General features: G+C 39.4%; 1 protein-coding gene across 9 annotated transcripts in view; it reads right to left on the reverse strand.

The window, feature by feature from the left end:
* The window catches only part of THADA (THADA armadillo repeat containing), a 171,707-nt gene that overhangs the window by 74,010 nt on the left and 74,746 nt on the right, over window positions 1–22,951 (reverse strand). For all 9 annotated transcript variants that reach the window (XR_011738218.1, XM_071806063.1, XM_071806064.1 and 6 more), the window contains one exon: window positions 16,186–16,354. Coding sequence is in view for 8 of the 9 variants with exons in the window: in XM_071806063.1 (XP_071662164.1) it covers window positions 16,186–16,354 (169 nt within the window). In the remaining variant the exon portion in view is untranslated. The remainder of the gene's footprint in view (window positions 1–16,185; window positions 16,355–22,951) is intronic.

Raw genomic sequence — 22,951 nt, forward strand, 5'->3', positions numbered from 1 at the left:
AGTTTTTATGGCAGAAAAATTCTTTTGAAAAGCAAGTTCTTCCAACACATTTGCTTACTCAACACCACCTTCTTCAACATTTGCACATCCTTGCCTTTGATTTTATTATCCCAGAGGAGCACAGCTGTCTCACTGTCTCTAAAACCAGATCTAAGAACATTTTTTAAGCTGCTGTAGCTTAACCCTCCACTTGCTTTGGATATTGAACTGTAGAGAGGTTGCCTTCTAAACACAGCAGTGCCCATGGTAGATGTTACTATGGTGACCATTTGATCAACACTGCATCCTTCTGAAGTCTGACAACTTCAAATCTCCTACTCAAGCTTCTAATGAAAAACAACTCTCGATCACTTGAGTTAGGTTAGCAGAGACCTGCTATTTATATTGAGCAAACCTTACTCCTTTTTACTGAAAGGGCTCAGGGAGGACCACCAGCTGATGTGGCAGCTGCAATTGCCAGCAGAAGGCCAGAGATGATCAGCTGGATGGGGACTGCTGTGCACAAGCTGCTTGCAGAGCACACAGCTTCAGAATTCCTCTGGCATCAAAACCTCAAAACCAGCAACGAGAGCAACCACTGGGCAACGCACCCATTCCACTACAAGCCAGATTTGCTCAAGGCAGCTGAAAATCATTCAGTGATATGAGGAACTATCAGGATACTTCACACCCTTTTCCTTGCAAATAGACACCAAACAAGTTGGTCAGAGTATCTCAATGGGATCTTCAGACTCTGCCCTCCACAATCAGGGAGGGTCTGCAGTTCTATATCACTTCACAGTCGGAATTCAGCAGAACAGAAACGAGCGGAAGCCATCACCACCCTCCTATGTTACCCTTACTTTGTTCATAGACTCTGATAAATCATAAATAAAGCTGCAAAAAGGTGCCACACACAATCTCTCCTTATCACATAGATCTTGCATGTGTCTCCATTGTCACAATGTTGCAACCTTTTAGAGCCCCAGAGGTGTCTGTGCCATACCCTGCCCTAAATCCTGACCACGGAGTACCCATGACCTTGGTCATCAACAGATTTTGCTGAGGGGTGATGGTTTATGTTGAAGGATCACCACATAACACAGCCGGTTTTATTTAAGAAACAGTAAAGTGTACTGTAGAAATAAAACTACAGTAAAGCACATGTAACAGTATGAAGCACGATTACCTCAAATAAACTCAAACCTTAAAAATATTTCAACTTGGCAAAAAGGACAACAAATTGAATTAGCAAGATGATGCTGTCAGAAGTTACCAAATCCATGGAGGCAGCTTAAGAGTTGACTTAAATTCCATACAATTCCACAAGTTAACTGAACTTGGAAAAAACAAGAGAACTTTATTTGAAAGCAAGCTCCCTTTTTCCCCACTCCAAACACTGTTAAGCCTTTTCTGTGCACTTTATCAGTCTTGTTGGTCTTACAATACTTTACAAATTATCAACCAGCTGCAAAAGAGGAGTCCACCTATTTATTTATCTACTTAACATTGAGGATCAGTGTTCTCCTAGTAAGCTACAGATAACAACAGAGCGAAAGATTTTTTGTTCAAGAGGTTAAAACATCAAAAAATACTTACTGATGACATTATGGTTTTCACTCTACAAAAATCTGTGAAGAGATCTCCTCAAAACAGCATTGTGTAAAATACAGTAATAATACCGAGTGTGAATGTTTTGTATTACAAACCATGAAAGAAAAATTTCCTCGATGTATCACCTAGTTATATGTTTCAGTCACTGTAAAAACTGAAGAAATATATCTGCCACACAAAATAACCTTTTTTTTCCCCTCCCTTTTCCCAGGAAGATCAGGCAAACTAAAGAAAGGCCCACATCAAGCTTCTCTCAGAATTCAATTATGAGCACGTGCCAATAAACACCTCCTGTTTGTCACACACACCACCAAAATCGAATAGCATCATCCATCATCCAGAGACACCTCCTCAGTGTTTTATGCTTTTATAATTGCAAGAATGCAATTGTGTTGAGGATTTTCATGGCTAACCATGGTACTGTAATTCTATTCAAAAGAGTTGTCTCTGCAAAACCTAAGGGAACGCCCACATAGATAAAGCCATTATAAGCCCCATTTATATACTGACTGAATGAAAAAATATGTATCACTGAAATAAAACTGATTTAAAAGATAGCGCTCAGATGGAATGTGAATTCATTGGAAAGGAAAAGGCTGATGGAAAAACATTAGCAAAACTGAACTAGTCAAATGGTTGATGGAAAAAAGTGTCAAAGACTGCAGTGGTTTTAAACACCTCTCTTTCTAAGGAAATCTGACTGTTAAACTCAAAGTCTCTGAGAGAGTGAAAAACCCAAGAAGTTATTGCAGTAATAATTTGAGAGCTGGACATGATAAATTTAACAACATCCGCAACTTGACTTACGAAGTATTTTGTATGAGATCACTTATTTGGACCATGTGATCATGGAAGTTCACAAATTAAAGTTCACACAAAATGAACTTCTTGTTCACCCGTCCACAAAGAACCACATTATACAACACTGAAAACAGCTTTAAGTGTCATTAGAACTATTAATTCTTACGTCAGATTAGATTAAAATGACAATGCTGTATATTCCATGTATCTGTCTGAAAGGTCTAACTTAAAAATAACTTTTAACCTATCTAAAATCACAATATGGCTTTTCAGAAAAATTAAAAATCAATAACATGAAACAACTCTCTAAGGGTTACTTTACTTTGTAGTTCTATTTCCTTCTTTAGGACCATGTATCTGCCACTGTTACCAACAGTTCATATCTTTTTAAGGGAAACAGTATTATGCTTTTATAGCTAGAGGCAGTAGGAGGTTATAAAGACAGGGTTTTTTTCCTTCCCAGTGATCACTGTGTGCAAGGCACCATAATTTAAAACTAAACAAAATGCTCATTTTGGCTTTTAAAACCTCCTCCTACTTCTGACAACAGAACATGCCTGACGCTGTAAGAGAACATTTACATGTCTCACAGAGGACAATAATCCAAGGGAAGGAACTACAGTCTGGAGAGTCTTGCCTCATCAGTTCCTAATATCTACAGAATCTACTTTAATTTGATTAATTTTGAAATAATTTCTTACACTACGGTAATTCAGAAGTATAAATGACTCAAAACAGCAACAAAACAAAATCAAACGAAACCTACTTCTATAGGTGGAAGCACTAGATGCACTTCTTTTTGAAGTCACTTTGCGCACAACACTAACTAGTGCCACCACAGTGGTCTGAAATCCTGCCTGCTCAACACTTCTCATATGACACAAAGAACCCAAAAGTGATTACACCAAGCCCTGATCTTTCGAAATGCTTCAGGACTATCTACAGGCTATGGTTTTATGCTGCAACAAAGGATACACACATGCAGCATTTGGTTTTTATTAAATATTATATCAAGAAATAACTACTAACAACAGCTGTTTGTCAACAAGATGTGTATGTGAAGTTTTTTTAGAGTGTTACTATGTCCACCTCTACATCTTCCTTAGGCTTTTTTGGAAGTGGGTCGTATTCACTAGATGGGACAATAGCAGCATGGCCAGGGCACACATACATAATAACCTAAAAAGCATGAAGTACATAGGGTGTTTCACGTAGAATATTGACAATACAATTTAAAATTTCTTACGCCTTCAGTCATTCAGGGTTCAAAAGTGACTCCATTCCAAAGCACAAGGGCTCTAGTTGGTACTTCTTATGGCACAAAATGATTCAATAGGAAAAAAATAATAGAATGAAAAGTAACAAGTCAAACACATACTCAAGGATAGTTCCGTTTATATTTCCTTTGGAAAAAAGTGATTATTGGTCTCCCTACAGTTTCCTGTTCTAATTGCCAATGGTGTCTGTTTCATCAATGAAACAAAACAGTCAGAAAACCAGGGAAGAGTAAATGAAAGATTTCTTGCAATTTACAAATGTGAGACAAGTACACAACAGGCATTTTGTTTGCTATAAAAGTGTGTTGTGGGGAATAAGAGAAGTTTTAACATGGCTTTTGCTACTTGAAATTATTTTTTTCTTTTAAGAATAACAACTTAATATCATAAAGCTAAATAAATGCATGTATTTGGACTGTAAGAAAAGGTACTAAGAAACTTCAGCTACACTGAGGCAAAAGTCAGTATCAACTACAAATGCTCAATATCTTTCAACTTCTGACACAAAGACCTTTCTGCATTTATGAAAATATCTGTGTATATTTGAGAAAAAAACCTTAAAATCACTGCTTATTTTCCAGAATAATAACAGGCCATTATGGAGAGGTTTCCTGCCAAAATCAGACTAAGACATTCATTGTGAAAATGTACCAAATCTGAAGTTTACACTTCTGAGCAAAAGTCAATAAACAGATAGTTCTGACAGGCACTTCTGACAGCATAGTAATAACCCTACTGCAATAAACAACAGTATCCCAGGGCAGCAGCTACTCTTTAAGAGGGGATGTGGCCCAAAACACAGATGTGGAGGAGTAAGCACCTGAAACAAGAGCTGGCAGGAAGGAGCTGATAGTGAGGATGCCAGGGAAACATGGAGAGATAAGAGAGGTGTAAAGCCTAAGAAGGAATGAGGGACAACAGAATAGAAGCACCTGCTGCTTATCGGCCCCTCAGAACCCCCATTCATTCTTCACTTGCTTCAGGCTATGTAGGAGGTGTCCACACTCCCTAAACATCAAGGAGACTCTGATGATCCAGAGACAACTGGCACCTTTTGTGATGGAAGGAGCAGAGAAAAGGAGAGACCTTGATAGGTGATAAATTTAGAAGCATCCCAATCAAGCTCTCGGCATCCCCCTTGCCCTCTTCTGCGGTCAGACCACACGTAGGCTGTTTCCAGGACCTGACGAGCGCTCTGCAGGCTACTTCAAGTCAAAGAGCTGCCTGCAGCTCCACTGGAAGGCACGTTTTTGGTGATCCAACTCAGAACCCACATTATTTGCTGAGGCTTTTAGCTGCAATACCCCAGAACTTGGAGCATGTTGTACTGGGCTGCGGAAAACAAGTTTTCTTTCTATAGAGCATTAATCCCCACATAGCCCTTGACGTGAAAGCAAAACATATAGATAAACCCTTACAGCAAGAAACCATCCCCACCCCTCCAAAAAAACCCTGCACCACCAGATACAAGTATAACATAGATCCTTTCTTGTTAGTCCTGCCCCCACGTAAATTTTCTGCCCCTTGTAGTTTCTTATGTCAGTCACATTCTTGTACAGCCTTTCCTCAGCTTGGCTATCATTTCCCCATCCTCTTCTGGCCCATGAATAGACAGCACCACAAGAAGAAAATCCAGGAAAACACACTTCCAAAATACACCATCAGTTCAGGTTCAGATTCATTTAAAGCTTAAGTGGTGCAGGGTGGGAAAACCACTTTAAGTCAAACAGCTTCAGAAATGCAGATATTCTAAAATCATTAAATTAATAAAACCAAGAAAAAACAGTGGTAAGAAACACTACTGCAAGAAATGCCTGTGACATATAAACAAAAAAAAAAGTAAAGCAAGTAACATGCTTTAAATTTGGTTGAAGAACGAAAAGGTACATACATTCATTTAAAAAATTCTTATTTGACTCATGAACACACTGAAATTTACTTTCACACTTCAGAAAAGTATCTTATTCTTGTTTTGTGTTTACTTTATTTCATTTTCTTACAGTTCCAGGTTTTTCCTTATCTCCTTTCAATTCTTCTGATCCATTATTTGAGATTCTTGCATCCTGGACTTCAGCACAGGTACGTGTTTACTGAGTAGTCATCCACTTAAAACCTCTCTTCCCTCTTCATTCGCTCCTCCTGTCCAGCATTCTTTTAAATACCAGTTTTTCCATCTTACTTCTCCTTTCATGCAGGGCATTCTTCTACTTTGTGAACAGGCCGAGAAAACTTCCAAAGGCCAAAGAAGGCACCTTCTCACATTTCTCACTATAGCCTGAACTTCTGAAAACACAGACCATTGTAAAAAGCCCTCACTGTTCATAAATACTTTTTATACATCCTCAAGCAGTCAGAACTTATCATGGATGGGTATTTTTAAAAGAACATCCAGGAAGTGTATCCAGGATTATCGTTTTTTTGGCTCTGAAAGTTTTAAAGACATGGTTTCTAGATCAAAAGGAAGACAAAAAAACCCTATGCGGTGGGATTGAAAACATGTTTTTGGAGATGAAAAATGAACTCCATGGAGTACTAAATTCATCTGGAGCACTGGTACACTTTACAAGTTTCAACTCTTCCCTTTTCAACTGTAAAAACATCCTCTGCCTCTGACAGAGTGATAAGATTGCTTTCCTGACTAATCATGATGGATACTTAAAGATTCATAATGCAAAACAGGTGCAAGAAATAAGCATAAAATTGAACACTTAAAAAATTTAGACTTCACAAGCATTCAAATGCTGTTCTGGGAGGTCTGAATCAAGTTAACTAGCAGGTGCCTAAAATAGTTCAACTCTCTTCTGGAAAATATAAGTAGTAAAAAGTAGAACACTGTGCCAAGAGTATTTGTTTCTAACATCTCCATCATCTAAAAAGAAAATCTGTCCACGGTGAGAACTACCTATAGGAGGATTTCTCCACTTCACAGACGGAACACCTGTCACATGGTCCCCAGCACAACCCAGAGTGGTCCTCATTATGGTTACCTCTCACAGCAGCAGCCTTGTTTTCATTAATTCGTGAATATTGCTTATTCTACACTAAACCCCACACTTGTTTTTTTTTAACTTCAACGATGTGAACACAAGGTTTACAACAGCATCATCTCTGCTGTAGGAAGGAACTCAATAACGATGACAAAGTCGTAAGAGCTGTCTAAACTCACGTCCCTTTGAAATCTATTGACATGTCTTAGGCAATCAGAGACAATATTTGTGGCATTACTAATTACAGTTAAAGCAACATCCAACCAGCAGATCTGCCCAAGCAATTCAGAGCACCATGTGACTTTTTTTTTTTTAAATAAAAAAGGCAGTTGGAAGAAAACCTCTGGCAAAATCTCATCAATGATTTCCTTTCAGAGGCTGCCTCCTCCCATTCTTGGAACTCAGCTACATTTCTGTTGCATTCATAAATATAAATCTTGTTCTTAAATGCTTACTGCCTCCTTGTATCAGTGTACCTCTACGTAACAGTTAATACAAATTTACAACACGAAGAAATGAGACAACTGTTCTTTTATTGCCAGCTACACATAAGTGAATATGTTTTTAACTTGACATCAGTATTTCTTTTCTCTTTGTACTAATCTTAAAAGTAAGGCTTATCTTGAACACTAAAAACTGAGCTTAGAAACAAAACAGCTGGAAGGAAGTTTCTTTGGAAAACATTTAATTATAGCAGGTTTATTTCTTTGATCTGTAGATAATGTAACATTTGTTTACTATATTGAGTTTTTATAAGCCAACGTTGAACTGCTACACTTCAAACTTTACTGCCAAGCCAAATAAAATATAATTCACCATAGTCAATGTTTCTGTGCTACCGAATAAAGCCAAATAAACAATATACTACTTCCCCATTCATTCCCTCAGGCCCCAGAGATCCTTTGCCTTCAAAACAAAACTGGAACAAAATATGGGCACTGACACCCCTGCTGGTAATTCACATTAAGGATTTTTAGGTCAAGCTAACAAGCAGTATACCTTTCTCTTTCACTCAGCCACAAGGACCAACATCCAAGGATAACCTTTAAAAGATACTTGCCTAATTTGTCTCCTGTTGCAATATTCCGACAGCCTGGCCACTGGAGTCTGTGGGGTTTTATTACCTATTGAGTCCTGTAACAAAGAAGGCCCCATGACTGTTGGCTAGCTCTTCTTCATGCATCATTCTTCCCTGCTTTATTTTCAAATGCTCATATTTATTTAAATTGTCTTTATTCCTCTAAGTGTCTAAGTATTAAACTGAAAAAAAACAGAGTGAAAGTAAAATCAAATACCTGAAGCTTGAACTTCCGTTGTAGCAACATCAGCTAAAATCCTTCTCCTCTCAAAGGAAGGGAACAAAGCATTCACATTCATTAGGCAGGCTCTACTTTCATCAACAACAACCTGTCTTATACAACTCTCTGGAATAGTTAAACTATCTACCATATTGATGTTTTAATCTTAAATTCCTTCTTTTCACCAGTACGACTATGTACTAAGTCACATCCATACCTCTCTGGCTCAAGAGTACTCTAAGCTAAGACAGTACATGCAGATGTTTTTCCAGCTGCTTGGTCTGTCTTGCTCTTTTTTCTAAGCCTGTGCTATCGGTCCTGGCTGGAAGCAGCACACTGACTCAGACAAATCTTTGCATGACCCAGTATAGCTATTCTCAGGTTATGTTCTTGTCCTGGTTTTCTTGCTGCTTTAATGAAGTCTCCAACCATCCTTTAAATCAATTCTTTCATCTCTAAATCACCTCTTCCATCTGTCCATTAATAAGTAAAACATCAGTATGTCCAAAGAGTTGATACAGATAATTTGAAGTTCTACCATCACACAAATCTGTATTCAATAATCTGCATAAGTAGAAACAGAAACAGCAAATCACTTTCATAAAAGCCTTGTACAGATGGTAGAAAAATCTGCCATGCAACCATGCAGGTTCTTTAATCATATTGGTTTTCAATATGAGTATTCTAGATTCTTTCATCGTAAAGCATTTTCAGAAAGGTAAGTCTGATTCTATAGGACCCTGCTATTCCTTGAAAAAGAGTAACAGCTAATTTCTTGTCCCACTGAAGACAGTGGGAAATTTAATCTTTAAAACAAATGTTAATTAATGCAAAGAGCTACAAAGCCCTCCAACTCCTATTAAATCTAATTTTTGTCACATGCAACTAAGTCAACGTGACTCAGTCTGTTCTGTACATGTGAGAGAGATGCAAATGTGCTACTGGCTTCAAAAGCAAAACAAAAAAGGCTCAAAAACTCCAACACTCCTTGTGCAAAGCTTTGCATTAACATGCCAGACAGAACTGTCTGAATTAGTGAACACACACAAAAAAAACCCCACCACCAACAAACCATACAGTTCTTTGAATCAGTCTATTGCTATAATACCAATTTAGTTAATTGAAGCTACAGAATTTTGTGGGAAAATCCAAAGTGTGGAAAAAAATTTAATATCAAGAGTAAGAATCTGTGAAGAATAAATGACTGCTGATTGATGACACTAGAAACAAAACTAAATAAATGAATTTCCATTTTTGTATTAATGAAGTTTCAACTCTGCATTAAAACATAAATTCTTCCTGTTTCATGTGTCTCATGCCAGTTATATTTTGTATTTAAGAACACGCCATGTGTACCCCCAAGACAGAAGCAGATTCTGTTCTTCTCTTACTCAGGGAACAAATTGCAGGATAAATCAGTAGGAGTGACAAAACAGCAGTAAGTGGGAAGAGCGCAGGGAGAAGGGAAGCTACCAGCCAGAGCTCAGATGAGAAGATCAGGGACGTGGAGAGAGGTCTTCCTGGGGAACACAGCAGACCAGGCAGAAGTTCTGTGACTCCAAGTTACAGCAGTGACCAACATCAGTCACAACATGAAAGATCCAACTGCAAGGACATCATAGGCCAACAGAGCCTTTTTTGTTCTGTGCAGTTGTTCGATTGCTTGTACGAAGCACCACCAAGTATGTAAATAATATTCATGAACAAAGCTCCTTCCTGCCAGAAATTGTTCCTCATTGATACGTGCAGCTGCACAACACACTGAGAACTTCTATGAAAAGCTGCATCTTGGACAGTACAATCCACCTCCTGATGGGGGCAGCAAATGGAGGCAGCAAGCACATCAAAATGAAGTCACGTAGTTCCCTCTCTCCAAATATAAGCAGCAAACGATGAGTCACTGAATCTGTGCCCAAAAGATGCCAAAGGGAATCCAAAACGCTCCCCAAAACAAAGGGACTGCCTAGTGAATAGGCCAGATAAGGGAAGCAGTATTTTTTGTACTCTTCTGTAGAACCATCTCAAGCTAGACACTGTCAGCCCTTAATCATAAATCCACACAAGGCCTTTAGGAAGGAGTTCAGTGCTGTCAACATTTCAGAACTGTCCCAAACAAGGTACAGAGAAATTAAATGAAAACACCGTGTCTCTTTTAACAACCTTCATTTATCTGATCCTGTATGCATAATTGTAAGCTTGCCAAAATGAACATGAGGAAGATCAAACTGATAACATACAAGATAATGACCCAGTTGATGTGCAGATTCTTTCATTTGAAAAAGAAATAAACCTTAATAGCAATTACATCCGCTCCATAATTAATTACAGCTGTCCAGTGAATTGTTCTCAATATGAACAGTATGAAAGGGTATGTACACTCTCATTAGAGTACAGATTTTTCCAGTATACAAACATGGGATATTTTTGGACACTAATGAATGCAGAACTGTGACTGAAAGCTCTAGTCATACTGCTGCTACCCTAATAACATCTAGATTCTAGGTCTGTGCACATCACACAGACTTTGAAATCCAGCATCAATCATGCTAACTGGTGCTCACAAGATAAAAACAAAAGCTGAAGTCTAATATCTGCTTTCCTTGGCAAAACACTCTTAAAATCCCTGCATTTGGGAGGGCTTTTAAAATCATTATAAATAATCTACAACCAGATGAATTAAAGGTGATGCCTCATTTTCTGGGCAAATCATGGTTTGGGTTTCTGCAGCTTCTATTTACTTTGAAGCCCCCAAAGAGGAGGTCAACGCATTAAAGGAATCAAGAAGTCTGTGGTAAAGCAGGGCTGTGATATTTTGGGGATCATGGAAACAAGATAGGATAGCTGACATCTGGAGTGCTGCAATTGAGCGATGCAGGCTCTTCAGGAAGGAGGTGGAGAACACGAGGAGATGGAGTTGCCCTCTACATAAGAGAACAGCTGGGATGCTCAGAGCTCTGCCTAGGGACAGATCATGAGCCAGCTTGGAGCTTATGGGTAAGAACTAAAGAGCAGACCAGTACAGGTGACACCATGGTGGGTGTCTCCTACACGCCACCAGATCAGGAAGAACAAGTGGATGAGGCTTTTGCAGGTCCTGGTCCCCATGGGGGATTTGAACCACCCTGGTATCTTCTAGAAGATCAACACAACACAGCATAATCAATCCATGGGGTTCCTAGAGAGCACTGATGACAACTTCCTGACAAAAGCAGTAGAGGAGACAACAAGGAGAGGTGCTCTGCTGCACTTCATACAAAGAAAGAATGGTTCATTGAGGCTGTGAAGGTCAAAAGCAGCCTGGGCTGCAACGACCATGAGGTGGTAGAGTTCAGGATCCTGAGAGGAGAGAGCAGAGCTAAAAGCAATATCACAGTCATGGACTTAATGAGAGCAGATTTTGGGCAGTTCCTGGATCTGCTACATAGATTTCCATGGAATAAGGCCCTGGAGGGAGCAAGGTCCAAGAAAGCTGGTTGATATTCAAGGACCACTTCCTCCAAGCTCAAGAAACAGTCTATCCCAACACACTACAAGTCAGACAAACACGCCAGGAGACCTGTGTTGATGAATAAGTTGCTGCTCATGGCAAAACTCAAACACAGAAAGGAAGTATACAGAAGGTGGAAGCAGGGACAGGTAACTTAAGAAAACAGAGACATTGTCCAAGTATGCAGAGACACTGTCAGGCAAGTCAAAGCCCACCTGGAGATGAATCTGGCTAGGTAAGGCTGAGGTACTGCAAGCTGTCTTCATCTCAGCCTTTAATAATAAGGCCCCTGGTTAGGAATAACATAGGCTAAAGCTTTCTTTCCCTAGTATTCCCAGAAGCTTACCTTCTTGGACTCTGTTCAGTATAAAGTGTTGAGTGTACAGAACACATTATCTAAATTGTATATAAAAACTGTTCAAAGTTTCTATCAGGTGTTTCCAATCCAAGTAAATTCATGTTTATAATATTTAACCTTTTATTTGCAATGACAACCAAAATTTTGGTGGTTTACAAGAGACAATCAACAATAATAAAAGCTATGAATGTTATACTCACAAATCTATGCAAGCAAGAATTAACCAGGTGCAGACTGATGGAAATAAAAATTCTGCATAGCTTCATGGAGATGTCCCAAGCACAAGCAGGATCAAAGAAAAATTGAAAAGAGACAGGAAGCTGGGAGGAATCTCAGGTGATCAGCTGTCCACCTCCCAGACCCAGGCAAAATCTTACATACATGATGGCAGATCCATCTAACCCATATGCAAGTGGTGAACATTAACACATCCTTAACGTTAGAAAGTAGTTTCCAGTATTTAAGCTCATATTTGACTGTGTTAATGAAGTAATGGAGAAAATACAACTTTCAGACACCAGCTATCAAGGGCTTCCATTTTCCAAGACTATTTCTGTCAAAAACTCCTGAAGGCTACAGCCAATTTTTGCCCTGGACTTTGCAATTTCTTCTGTGCACACTCTTGCTTCAGTATGTTTCTTCTTGCTTCGCATTCAGTAAAGAGCTCCTAGTTTGTCAAAGTTGATGTGTTATTACACTTTCTACTCATTCTGTATTACATTGATTCCTACTTCTGGAATTCTCATTTCTTTGAAGAACAACCAGGTCTCCATAAATCCTTTTTCTACTTAGGGCTCATTTCCATGTTATCACTCTCTTTGAAATCTAAACTTAAGTGAACCTTGAACTTCACTAATGTGTGGAGGTATTTGATTAACTCTTCACTTTAACAAGTGTTTTGCTCAAGACATTCAGGCTTATTGCAACTGCATAGAATTAGACAAACTGATGACTGGAAGCCTTCATAAACATCAGGACTCACAACACGCTCTTACATAGGTGTCATCTTTACTGTAGTTTCACGAGACACAGTTAAGACTGTTGTCTGTGAGACCAGACATTTCTACAAGAACAGAGACATGAAAAGAGAAAGCAGACCATGCCCCTACCTACATGGTTTACAAATAACACTACGAATCAAACCAGTACACTGAAGTTACTAATCACAAGTACAGGTTATTGAATAAGGCGTTTCTGAATTAACTACAGGTCAATCCTGAATTTCTCAGTTATTCTGAACAGATGGAATACATACTGCAGGAATTCCAACCCTAAAGCAGCAAAAGGTCAAAAAACATTTTATCCTCCGATAAGTACACCTCACAACCTTCCCAAATACTCTAAGTGCCTTGGCAACTGCCAAAAGTCAAAAAGCTTCCCAAACATAAAGGCTTCCCTACCTAGTTATAAATTTTTATACACTTCCAGAAGTCTCTACATAAAGCTCTGGACAAGCTCTTCCTTTCAGCTGATCAGCTAAAAAAACCTAGATCTTAAAACAAAAGAAGCCAGAAACACTTCATCATTCAACAGGGCCAGTAGAAGACTTCTGCATTTTCTTGCAGATTACAAATTTGGCTCCCTCCCATGCCAGTTTGGATTATGGAGCCAAGTAGAAACTGCACTCATAAAGGAACACTAAGTATAGAACAGATTTTTCTCTTAGTCAGGCTGATGCATTTACTTAAGATGCAGAACTACTCTTTGAAGAATATCATCAGTTCCATAAGCATTACAGAACAGCACTATTTCTCTTAGATAACTCTTTAAAATAAATCTTCTGTAAAACATGTAAACCACAGGATTATTTTATCCTCATGCACAGTCATATTCCTACATAAATTGAGCCACAGTTATCACACTGGGGATGAAAAGTCATGTTTTCATATAATGCAAAGGTCTGAAGTTAAACAGAACACATTTGCATCCACTGTCAAAAAACATTCCTTGTCAATCTCAGCATTTTGAAAATTGGGACATGTTTGGACAAGCATTGCAGGCTGAAGTCTTTTTGAATGATCTTTCTATAAATTAACATTTGGCTTGCAACAGATGAAGTGATTGCATAACTCAAACATAACTGAAACATAATGGATCTTGAAGGTATATTTGGCACCACCACATGAGCTTTAAGTCTGAATGAATCCAACTTTTCTCTTTAAGACTTGACAGCGTATGGACACCAAAACAAAAATCAGGCAACAACCTTCGCCAGCTTCTGACTAATGTGATTGAAAAACAAAATTACATTACTGAATTCCATTTTCTTAAGATATTGGTCTTGTACTGCTGGAAAAAAAATAATCTAAATTTTATTGAGTTTTGTACAGACTCACTCTTTAGTAGGGATTTTTGGTTTGGTTTGATATCAAAGAGGAAGAAATTTTCTACTTTGTCATGGGAATGTGGTGCAAACAGTTTTGAACACTGCCAGATCACTGTCTCTTCAAGTAAGCCTTCAGAGAAACAGCACTTCAACCAACAGTCCCATAACATAATTTTCTACAGTTCAACACACCTTAGCAACAGCTTTGCAAGCCCCATCTTACATTGATAAAAAGGAAACTGAAACCACGCATCCACCATCCCCTGAAAGTCACAGTACTTTGGTCTCTGTACCGTTTACAGGAAGTGCATGCTAACTACAGGTTGAACTACGCAGCATTTGTGTTTTAGAGGTAGAAAATCAGACACCACCATCTCCCTTTTTGCACATCTCTATCACCCTACAGTGTTTCTTCTGAATGTTTTGTCATTTTTAACTAGCAACAGATAGTTCAGCATTTCAGTCATGCTCTAAGTTTGATTAAGGATTAAATGAAGACTTCGCACAACCTTGATTCACAAGATAAACCTGAGAGACCAAGCATCACTGTACTCTTATGGGACAACTGACATTTTTTCAAAGCATGTTTTACTCTGACAGCACCAGTCTCACCCAGGTGCAATACCAGTTAGAGAAGTAGCTCCTAATAGCTGTTCAAAACTGACCAAAAATCACATTAATGCCCTGAGGATGAGAATGCCTCCTGCCTCACATGTATGGCAAAGAAACCCCACTAGACTTCTGCATAAGATCTTGTTAGAAACACTGGATTAGAAAACAGATCATCATATGGGCTCTCTGAGAACCAACCCTCCATTAATTTTTTTTTTTTTTTCCCCAGGTCACTAAAAATAAGGCAGTGGCTTAATACACTATAGCCAGACCATACCCCCATGGTCAGGGTTATAATCACTTTAGAGACTGAGAAAGCACTCCATTCTCTCTGTTGGAATAACCCTTCTCTCCTAAGGGGTCAGGAGGGACTCCAGGCCGGTGAGATCCTGGGGCTGCACAGCTTAATTTGCTGAGGGTAATCTCCTCCTGCCTGTGCAGACACAGCAGCTCACAGGGTAAAGCCCTTCTGTGTGTACAGGTGCACAGACTGACGTTCAGAGCAGCAGAGACTGGACATGATCATCCCACATCCTGGGACAACCTTTACTGTAACTGATCATCAGCCAAATCCAGATTCAATTGGCTGAAATCCTTTACACATAAAGTTGACAATAAGAGCACTAGCAGGACTTCATCCACTTCCCTGTCCCAGGTTTCTCATAAGGTCATGATTATAAAGGGAAACAATATGCTGGAAAAGATGCATTAAAAAGCAAAACTAAGCCACACACACCCCACCACACAGTTCACAATGGGAACGTGTACCTAGACAGCTTGCCAACTAAGGCAGACTAACAGAGCTGATCACGTACAATACGGCTTTGTTGGAGGGTTGCTTGTGAAAAACAGGCAATAAAAACGGGTAACTTATTACCATGATGGCTTAAAAATCAAACACACTTAACCGACTGCCATAAACCAAAGGAACAATATATGGGCAAGGAAGAAATTTCTGATTCCAAACTGATATCAAGCTGTTCTCTAGAATGTTTCCAGAAGAATACAGTATAAAGGTTATCACAACTTGTACAGCAAAATGACAGGAAGCTGCTGGTGTAGCAGAAAAAGGAAATTAATACATAAATACATAGGGAAGTAGCAAGACTCAATATCTGCAATGCTATTGGTGCTTGAACCTCAGCTTTGCTCTGTGATTTTGGGTAAGTCACATAGATCTCTCTGTAGATGTTTAAATAAAGATACCTGCTCTCAGAGCACTTTAATTTGCATTTCATATTATGTTTCATCTCTGGAAATGTCGACATTTACAGCTTAGAGCCTTCTAGTGACCATTGAAATGCACATTCCATGCTTATTATCTGAGAGAACTGACTCAAAAGCAGTCTTCATATATGGTTTTGACAACATGTGAACATTCACCACAACTCATTGTGTGTTACCTGGCTGTAAAGTATGACCAAAAAACACAAAACCACCACTTACTTGCAGAAGCGTTCCATGAATATAATTCTGTCGTATGCAAGGACTGGAGGGGTCTGGAAGCCCCTCCAGCAAGGACAGCACTGTATGTGGCACTTCATTCACCATAACAAATGGAACGAGGGCCCGACCTGACATCTCACGGGAACGGTACACAGGAGAGTGCCCACACCTAGAAAAAGGAGAAATACCAATTTTTTGTCATCTATACGCAAGCCACTGCTGTGACTAAAGCAAATAAAACAAAGGGCAATGCAATGAAAACTAAAACTCATTTCTCACAAATCAAAGGTACAGTCTTCTCAGTAGTGAGAGAGTATTTGCCCAGAAACACAAGTCATACTAGAGATGTGTTGGAGGCATTTTTCCTTCAAAAGTTTGTGTTTACAAAAAGTAAAACATATTTATGCCACAAAGATGGTAAATGTAGTGTTCTGTCTTTCTTGAGGATTATGTTACTTATTAAACAGCAATCGTATATTGAAGCATATTGTGAGTTTGATTTAAAACTATTACACTCCATGCTCTTAACCAGATGTTTCCATAAACACAACATAATGACTACGGGAATTTCAAGTGATAAATCCCACTGATTCTACAATATATTTAAAGGCAAGAAACAGGTTCATACCTAAAAGACATGTTAGAAGATATTTTCCTATTATTTATAATGGGTATCTAAAAATAAATAATTTTTACTTATTAAAAATTAACTGCTTAGACTCAACTGCATATAAAACACAGGACAAAAAGAACCTTTTATCTTTCAATGTTATTAAGGTTTTAACTATCTGTGGAGTTATTAATATAAATAGAATTAACTATACAGCAATATTAACATATTATATATTAACCAGCTTTATACTACTTCAGTAGCACGTATACCAAGTTAAAGTAAATAAAAATCTTTTACCAAGTAGGTTAGGCTAAGTCTTTTAATGCCAGTAATTCTTGCATGCGTCAATTTTTGCATTATTAACACAGGTACAACTCAGCCACTCACAATCTCAGACAACTGAGGAAGTTACCATAGGGTTTAGAAATTAACATCCAAATGACTTAGGTGACACAAAATGCAGCATGACAGAATTTATGCTCTGATACCTCCTGGCTGGCTATGATAACCCAGAGAAATGCTTTTCCTTCTTCCTATCCTTTCCTGTTTCTTCAATTGCTTCTTACATATTTTTAACTTACAAAATTGCATGTAATTGAGATTATCCCCTGCCAAAATGGGCAAACTGCTTTTCGGCTTTCCCAAACAATCCTTGCAGGGTCACGGCTACCTTATTTTAAAATGAAATTAAAAAATATTCTAACGTTTCAAGTATCTCTAGCAAGTTTAAATTAATACTCAAAGTAATTGTTTACCTTAGTTCGCATCAAAGAAATAACAGAAAACAATTTCCATCTTGAATCAGCAACTGAATAGGGTTTTGAACAGATGACTGCAGGTAGATTTAATTGCAGTGGCGTTAACAGTCAATGTTAGGCCATGGTGGGCCTGAAAAGCCCAGACCTTCTCTAGAGGAAGGAGTGCACTACGCTACCCCAAAACGACCAGCTTTTGGGGGAATTTTCATCCTCACAGTACAGCAGCTGGTTCTGTCCTCCGTCTCCCCATGCCTTCCCTCTTAAGAAATGGTATTTAGAAAGATCATCTTTGCATTTCCTTCGCAACAAGACTGGCTGCTCTTCACAACAGGACACAAAAGCAGAGCAGTCACAAGTGAAGGCTCTTCCACATGGAAAAACTCTAGTTTTGTACTGACAAGATGCAAGAAGAGTCAGCTCTTAATACAGAAACTGCCACATTCTTACACAAAAACCTGAAAAGTGATTTGTCAGCAACCATTCCTGTACTTGTGCTAAACCGTGCTTTCTTAACCAAGAGATTCTTGCATACAGACGTTCTTTCCAACCGCAAGCAACACTGATACTGTAGCAAACGTCTAGTTTTCAATCAGCTATAACTTGAAAATGTCATTTTGTTCGTGACCTTTTGCAAATTATGATTTCCCAAGGAATCTGACATGTCTTCAGAAGGAAGAGTAGAAAATGGATAAAATGCCAGGGTTTCCTCTAACTTGTGCAAGGGTACTTTCCAACAGTACGTGCTTCTCAGGGAGTTTTCTCCTCAAACATAATGCAGTGACTTAGAATGGAATTCCGTGGGGTTCTTCCTACTACTAAAAATTGGGGTTAGAACAATTTTTAAATAACACTATTTTATCTATTTGTCTTGTAAAAACTGACTTTAAGACTTAAAACATGTGTATACACATACGGAGAAACAGCATTTTACATTATCAAATTTTATTCCATGCTGTTATTTTACCAAATTTATTATGGAAATAGAAGGGAATGTTCTATATTTAGGAAGAAGAAAATAATTTTATATCACGGGGAAAATTGTCTCAGCTGCCTAAAGTCTGGATCCGCAAGAGAGACTGCCACCTCAGCACTGAATGTATATATGGCACGAGCACAATTCAAGAGGCTACAGACAAGTCTAATCTTCACCTCTAATGCCTCACTTTTGTGTTCTCTAGACCTCGGCAGCCAAGTGTTACCCCACACAAAAGCATAACTGGGACCCCTTACATTAGGTTTTGTTTTGCAGTCTGAGGATGCTAAATCTGGAGGCTATAATGTTCTCCTCCCCCTGAGCAAACAGAGGGTTGCCCAGCAGGTGAAGAACTTGCCCAGGACACAGGGAACCCATGCTGCACCCCAGGGGAATGCAAACCCACAACTACTACTTGCCCAAAGGGCAAACCAGCTACCAACCTGCCACGGTACCAGGCACCTCCTGCAGGCTGATGCAGCCACCTCATGCTACAGATTGCTCCATAGGCTAGTAGTGCAGTCACAGGAACTGACATCTTGCTGGAAAGCCTCAGAAGAGCACTCCCACAAAGTCATCATCAAGGTACAAAGGCATCACAAAGTTTAAGAAGAATTAAGCATCTGCTTTGTAGGAACACAAGGAAGGTATTTCACATTAACAAATAGCTTCCCAAATCCAAGAGGGCTTAACGTTCCTACTCTCTTTTTTTTAATTTTTTGTTTTTTAAATCCCCTAATACGCAAAACTCCTCCCCCGCTGCCCCTAGAAGAAACAGTACTGATACTATTTCAAAAACACTCCTCCTTTCACATACATATCATGCCAAGTCACCACTAGTGACCTATCCCTGAACTTCTGCATACCCCAGAGGCACTTATGTGTACATCTCTCATGTTTTGAAGGCGCTTGGCTTCATTTCCAAATCATGCAAGAAGATTGCCAGAAGAACATCAAAATACACACTACTTTTTCCATAGCCTGTAACAGCACCCTAGATTAAAAACAGGCACTTTTGATTTTTACTGGATCCCACTTATGATGTAAACTTTAACCTGTAAATAAAACTAAACAGGATCAATTCTCAAAAAGTGAATGGAAGAGCAAAGGCAAATACAACAACTGAGTAATGCAAAACAATCTAACCAAAATGTAGCAGTTTTTTGTTCATTGTCACAGCGTCCTCCAAGATCAACTATACACCTTAACACCACGTCCACCACCTGCATTCTTGAACACTTATTTTAACTAGGATTTAGCATGAGAAGCAATCTGACAAGCCTTATCAAGAAAAATCATCACAGAAACTCAGCAAAACCTAGCAGCTCAAGGAAAGAAACATTTTAAAGCTATTGAGAGTATTCTGGTTACCTTCTCCTGCAGCAGTTTAGCACGCTGCCATCCCTGAGATTAGTTTCGCTGATGTGGTGGCAGTTGCCTGGTCAGGACATTGGCAGAAGGAACAGGACCTCCAGCCTTAGCCACTTGACCATCCAGACTCTGAGCTTCACCTGCCAATGACACAACTGAAATTTGTCACTGGCTGCTCCTTCCCATCTTCTTGGCAGGCAACTACGAGCAATGGAGTCTTGCATCTCTTAGGGCACCACGTATGTGTGTGCAAACCCATATTTGAAACTGTTTCTTTTTCTTTGATTTGGCAAATACTTGCACAGGGTCAGTGAAGTGATTTCAGTATGTGACACTTTCTTTATATGTAGATCACACATAGACTTGAAAACCTAAGAAACATGTAAAATGTTGCCTCATATAAAAACATATAGTATGCCAACCTAATTTTGTTATACCTCAAGTTAACAACCACCAAAGAAACTTGCAAAGTCCTCATGTGATACACCGCTGTTAAATCCTGAGGGCTATTAAAAAACTGTTGAAGGAGTATTCCAGGTTGAACTCAGTACTGTTTGCCTAGGTGCATGAGATACTGGATGTAAACATGTTTACTTCAAAGAGTCCATGATCAAGAACAAAAACTCAATAAATCTGAAAAGGTTTCACTTTGTGTAACTGTAGATTGAATGCACTTCCACCACTGCGTTCCAGCTTTAACACTTAGATCTCAAACAACCCTGCTATCTGACATAATTTATGACCAACTCTTGTAAGGCACAAAGATTCCGTACTCCTCTGCACACAACAAAGTAGCTAATTTATTACTCTGGCTACAGAGTACACTAGCTGTAAATAAAAATATCTTTACAAAAACACACAGGTGTTTCCTATGTGCCTGTTTTTCTCCCTTTATTATGCCACCTCAACAGGCCATCTATATTACCCAAATTAACAAACTAAGGATTATAGTAATAATAACAATAACAATAACAATAACAATAACAATAATAATAATAATAATAATAATAATAATAAAGTAAATAAAGTTCCAGTATAAGTTGGGGAACGACTTGTTAGAGAGCAGTGTAGGGGAAAGGGACCTGGGGGTACTGGTGGACCACGAGCCAGCACAGTGCCCTTGTGGCCAGGAAGGCCAATGGCATCCTCAGGTGTATTAGAAGGGGGGTGGTTAGTAGGTCGAGAGAGGTTGTCCTCCCCCTTTATTCTGCCCTGGTGAGACCACATCTGGAATATTGTGTCCAGTTCTGGGCCTCTCAGTTCAAGAAGTACAGGGAACTGCTGGAGAGAGTCCAGTGCAGGGCAACAAAGATGATTAAGGGAGTGGAGCATCTCCCGTGTGAGGAAAAGGCTGAGGGAGCTGGGGCTCTTTAGCTTGGAGGAGACTGAGGGGTGACCTCATTAATATTTATAAATATGTAAAGGGTGAGTGTCACAAGGATGGAGCCAGGCTCTTCTCGGTGACAACCAATGGTAGGAGAAGGGGTAATGTGTGCAAACTGGAACACAAGAGGTTTCACTTAAATATGAGAAGAAACTTCTTCTTAGTGAGGGTGACAGACACTGGAACAGGCTGCCCAGGGAGGCTGTGGAGTCTCCTTCTCTAGAGACATTAAAACCCACCTGGGCACATCCCTGTGTAACCTCATCTGGGTGTTCCTGCTCCGGCAGGGGGATTGGACTAGATGATCTTTCAAGGTCCCTTCCAATCCCAGGCATTCTGTGAGTACCTTTTATATGAAGGTCAAAGAAACAAATGAGTGGAATTAACTGGAAAAAATAGCTGAAAATATGTCAATTATATTAAGTAATACCTACAATTGTTAGGAGGATTAACAGGGAGAAAAACATCTACTTCCAGGTTTACTGGATGTTGTCTCAGAGATCCGTGTATTACTAATTATGTCAGTGCTTATTAAGAACACAGATAATTGCTGCTACAGTCTGTGGTAGGTGCACCCAACCCCCCCGCCCCGTCCCCAGCCAAACCAGCAGCAGTTTGGTCCAGGCTCCAGGGGAGGTAAAGGCGCTGCAGCCAGGCCAAGAACTCCTTCCAGGAGACCCACAGGGAAGCACAACAGCAACTGAGCACCAGTGGCTTGTGGGCACAGGGAGTCTTGTGCAGACTTTTCCTACTGTATGCAATTTGACTACAAGCCAACCACTTCATTCTATAAATACAACAGCCTGGATGAGCCCACTTTGAGCTCTCCCTGCTAAATAAGTGAGCTGTATGGCAACGGTTTTACTACTCAGAGGTCAGTGAATAAGCCCAAATTCAAAATCATTTAGCTTAAGTAATGTAATGGATTATTTAGAGATATAAGGTTGTATGACTTTTTAATATACTCTTCGATTCATGTTACTCAGTAGACTAGATTTGCTAAAATTTTAAGCTCATATTTGCCAAAAGCAACTGCAGACTACGCCAAACACCTGCAAGATAAAGTCTAACTTGCATTTTGAGGGGAAAAATGGAATTGACTGGGAAAACAACGATCCAAGTCTAACACAGAGACATTACAGATATCTACATAGTGTGGCCTATTTTGCACTCCACTGAGAAAAAGGACTTATCCAGACAAAATGACACCCTCAAGGATATGGACCAAAAACAATGCCTACAACTGAACAAAACAACAGCCCCACGTGGAGTCAGAGAAAAGGGGTCCAATGGGGAGCAAAGGATCTGGTGGTGAAATTTTGCTATTGGACTGGATCTTGGTGTGAATGGTCTGTAAAGCTATAAAAGTTTGTAGTTTTCTATGCTCGGGCAGACCTCTGCAGAGGTACCCTGCTTGAGCCAGCCCTTCTGCTATTCTACTCCACTCAATTTTTTATTTTCCGAGAATCCTGTCTCCTGAAAGTCTGTTCTGGATGTGGTCATAAGGCCTCGCCTGAAAGTTTGCTGCTGGAGTTCTAAAATACAGACTGCGGAGCGAACGGTCATCAAGGAAAGAGAAATCCTGGCAGTTTGCACTGTGACAGATAGGGCCTCACCTGAAAGTTTGTCTCCAGAGACCCAAGACACAGCCCTTGGAAAGAACAATT

Source organism: Patagioenas fasciata, chromosome 3, assembly GCF_037038585.1.
Source record: "Patagioenas fasciata isolate bPatFas1 chromosome 3, bPatFas1.hap1, whole genome shotgun sequence".
Lineage (NCBI taxonomy): Eukaryota > Metazoa > Chordata > Aves > Columbiformes > Columbidae > Patagioenas > Patagioenas fasciata.